The sequence below is a fragment of the Etheostoma cragini genome, chromosome 9 (assembly GCF_013103735.1).
Source record: "Etheostoma cragini isolate CJK2018 chromosome 9, CSU_Ecrag_1.0, whole genome shotgun sequence".
Classification (NCBI taxonomy): Eukaryota; Metazoa; Chordata; class Actinopteri; order Perciformes; family Percidae; genus Etheostoma; species Etheostoma cragini.
Window position 1 is genome coordinate 857,402 of NC_048415.1, and position 3,995 is coordinate 861,396.

Here is a 3,995-nt window from a genome sequence, read left to right on the forward strand (position 1 = left end):
CCCCTCTCTCTCTCTCTCTCTCTCTCTCTCCCCCCTTTCTCACCTAGCTCTCCTATCAAATAAAAGCCCCCAAAAATCATCTTAAAAAATAAAAGAAGGAACAAAATAACACATAGGCCGTTAATAATAATACACATGCAATCCGTGGCCTAGCATTAGCCGACACCGCTGTGATTGCCGATAAAAATTGCTCATTTCTTTGTAAATATTTAGTTATTTACTCCGTGTGTTTGTGTTCAGGCTCAGTAAGGAGCTACAGCAGAAGGACAAGATCATCGAATCTCTCCGCTCCAAACTAAACCAGCACCACCACGATCCCCATCGTCCCCGCTCTGACACGCCCTGCAGCAGCCACGCCCTCTCCGACACCACCGACCAATCGGATCGCATCTCCTACGTGTCCGACGAGCGCGGATCCACCAACGGGGAGCTGGACCTGTGCTCCGACGTGGACGCCGTCAGCGAGCTCGGCCAGAAGGACGCACACTCGTCCACCAGAGTCAGCACAGGTGAGAGCCACACACACATCATCCAGCTTCAGGTGTGTTTTACACAATAAACTGTGAAAATAAATAAAAATAATGATAGTTATGGAGTGGGAAACTCCTTAAAGCTGCATTCTCTGTCACGTCCAGCAGGGGGCGACTTTCTCTAGAAGCCTATGAGAAAATGAGCCTACTTCTAACTTAGTTTATTGCCTAATTTAACATTTTCATAATGAGTTTATGGTCTCAGTCGCTAGTTTCAAGTCTTCCTCAACTCAGCACGATGTTCATTTAGTTAATTATGGTCTCGTTTATTTTTAAACAGACGATAAAGCAAGGGATGCTTTAGGACCTGCCAATCAGGACAGAGGCTTAGCCATGCTAACCATGCTAACCCTGTGCACATTAAAATAGACCTCAACCTGTTTTTGGGTGCTTTTTGTGTTTTATTCCTAAACTTTGACCCTCTCATTGTGTTTTCACTTCATCAAAGTTAACTGGAACATCTTTGTTGCCTAAAAAATGTCTTGTATGGCCAAGCTAGCTAGTTTCCTCACGATATGATCCATTGAAAGACGAAAAATTATCACATTGAGTCCCTTTTTTTTTTATTTAACCCTCACGTTGTCCTCGGGTCAAATTGGATCCATTTTTTTAGTTTTTTCATCACAAAAAATGGACTTTTGAAATAGGCTGAAAATGTCAACATTAGACTTTGGAAAAAACATCAAAAAGCACCCACAACGTTGGAAAAGTGACAAAAATGTCAGAAAAAGCGCTAACGTTTTTTCACGATTGATGGGAAGACAACACAGGGGTCAAATAATTACCGTTTTTATTTGTTATTTTATGAATATATATTTCTTAAAACATATTTTAACCTTTTTTGTCCTGTACACAAATCACAACTGCAGCAAAAAAATTGCTGTTTTTGAAAATATTCAAATAAAAAGAGTTTTGAAAAAGACACATTATCACGTGACTCATCACCAGCCCTAAGATGGTGATGAGTCCTGATGAGTCCAATCTCCAAAGGGACCAATGGGTGGTGTCACGGCTGCTACGTCCTCTTTTTCTACAGGCCATGCATAGAACATGTGGAGGGAGAAGCAACCAAAACTAAAATGGCGTCTCTCTTCGTCACAAATAACAGAAATCAGTCGAGTTGGAGCGCCGTCCATCATGTCCTCTGGTAACATGGCAACCGCCTCTTTTCCTTTCCAGGCAGCCACGCTCGCAGTGCGAGCACCATGTCACCTCATCCGTCCGTCCCTCCATCCATCACCTCGTCCGTCCACACAGCCCAGTCCTGCCTCAGCTGTCCCAGCATGCATTGCCCCAGCTCGCTGCACAAACCCGCAGCAGACGTGCAGAGCCACGCAGGTAGGAATGGGCTCCTTAGTGTGTCCCCGGCTGGGATAGAGAAGAACTCGAGCGCTGTTCACACAGGACTAGCATCACATTATTACTGTAATCGTTGCGGAGGTCGTCTGTCATCTTAACCTCGTGCAATACCTGCTTTGTCTGCAATTTATCGAGTAGAAGATCCACCGCAAATATCCTCCTGTGTTCACCGCAAAGTTTACGTGATATTAGCAATCCCGTGAATCGTCATCTCTGTGATTTGGGGGTTGGAGACTGTCTATATGTACTATATTTAGGTTTCTGGTGGCGCGCCCTCCAGTGGCCGGAAGCAGGAAGTAAGGTGATGAAGTAATGTTTAAGAACCAAGGGGGTACCCTGTCCTCTCTAAGCGTAGCTCCTATGGCGCCGTTTTGATGCAAATGCTCATTAATGCTCATCATCACCGGGGAAAGAGCTTCTAATAGACTTCACTGGTCTCCGTCCAGAGCAGCGGGACCTGTCTGTCCATTCCTTTAACTGTCTGTGGTAAGAGGGCATGGGGTTGGAGACTGTCCTCCCCTGAAAACCGACCACATATGTTGTTTGTTCAAGCAGAAATTCCAACCTGTAGTTAGGTTTCTAGTGGCGCGTCCTCCAGTCGCCGTAGTTTACGAGAGTAAAGCAGGAAGTTAGGTGAAGAAGTAATGTTTAAGAACCAAGGGGGTACCTTCTCCTCTCTAAGGGGGCGTTTTGATGCTAATGCTCATTAATGCTCATCATCACCGGGAAAGAGCTTCTAATAGACTTCACTGGTCTCCGTCCAGAGCAGTGGGACCTGTTGGTCCATTCCTTTAACTGTCTATGGTAAGAGTTCATGGGGTTGGGGGGGGCGGGTCCGTGGGTCAAACAAACACAGGACTTTCATCCAAGAGGACGGGGTCCATGTCCCATTTGAAAATAAAAGTAAACTGTGATTCACGCAAAACTCTCGTTTGTTGGATCAAGCGGAGCGACGTCCCGTTCAGTGGCACCGGACATGAAGTACCGTCTAATTTTAACCCAAGGTGTAGCTCCCTCCAGTTAACAGACCCGGACACAAGGCGTTCTTATTTATGGGCATTTATTGGTCTTATGATGCCTTCCTCGATGTCATCAAACATGTCATCAAACATGCCTTCCCACCATGCCTTGAGAACTAAATACATAGAAACATAGAAATCACATAAATTACAGAAATACTATTCTCACAGAGAACAAGTGAATAAATAAGCAGCACAGATTGACTGTTAATAAACCGTCACACAGTTATGCTTTTACATTGATATTTACACACAAGAAATGACTACACACACCTCATTGGCCGCGTTAACTCCAGGGGAGGGAACAACCGGTAACGAACATCTCTCCAGCGTGTCCCTCCAACTTACCAATGTAAAGCCCTTACAAACCAACTCAATGAGTCGCAGTTAGCTCTGCATGCACTTCATGCTCCGTTGCTGGTGCAACGCAAATAAATGGAGCAACCAAAAACTCCGCACAATAGTTCCGCTATATATACACCCACATAGACAGCTCGGCTCGCACACACACTTCAAAGCAAGAAACAAAAATGCAGAGAAATCAAAATATATAACGCTACATTCAAACATGATTTCTTATTAAATTAAACTATTCTTCTAATGAACTTAAATTATGCAACTGTCTCTGCTGGCAGCTACACAAGTCACAACCTTTTTGTAAACTTGGTGCGCTAATTTAACAAAACGCTTCTGTGTGTGGCGTTAGAGGGTAGGACTAAACGACCCATAACATCGTATGGTTTGGTAGACCTGTTTATTATCAGCGTTGGCAAATAGAAATGGAAGTTTTGACCAAGCCGGGACATGAGGTGCCTAGAATAATGTCAGTAAATCCCATTAAAATACAGACTTTGCTCATCCTGTGGGCATGCACCATGCTAAACACAGACGTGGGGGGGTGATCACCACTGCAGGTCCCATGGTAACGGTGTCCCATGCCGATCAGGCTTTAGTAATGTGTTATCATATGTGTGTATTATTACACCTTCACACACACCTGTGTTTCTCTTCTTCTCTCTTTCATTCTTGTGCTTTGGATTCTCTTCCTCGCAGCTCAGGCCTCAGTCTTCCACCCTCCCCTCTCCTC

General features: G+C 44.7%; 1 protein-coding gene across 1 annotated transcript in view; it reads left to right on the forward strand.

The window, feature by feature from the left end:
* pde4dip (phosphodiesterase 4D interacting protein) overlaps window positions 1-3,995 on the forward strand; it is a 53,995-nt gene that overhangs the window by 37,641 nt on the left and 12,359 nt on the right. Inside the window, exons 21-22 of the mRNA XM_034882135.1 lie at window positions 241-509; window positions 1,710-1,868. Coding sequence (XP_034738026.1) covers window positions 241-509; window positions 1,710-1,868 — 428 coding nt within the window. The remainder of the gene's footprint in view (window positions 1-240; window positions 510-1,709; window positions 1,869-3,995) is intronic.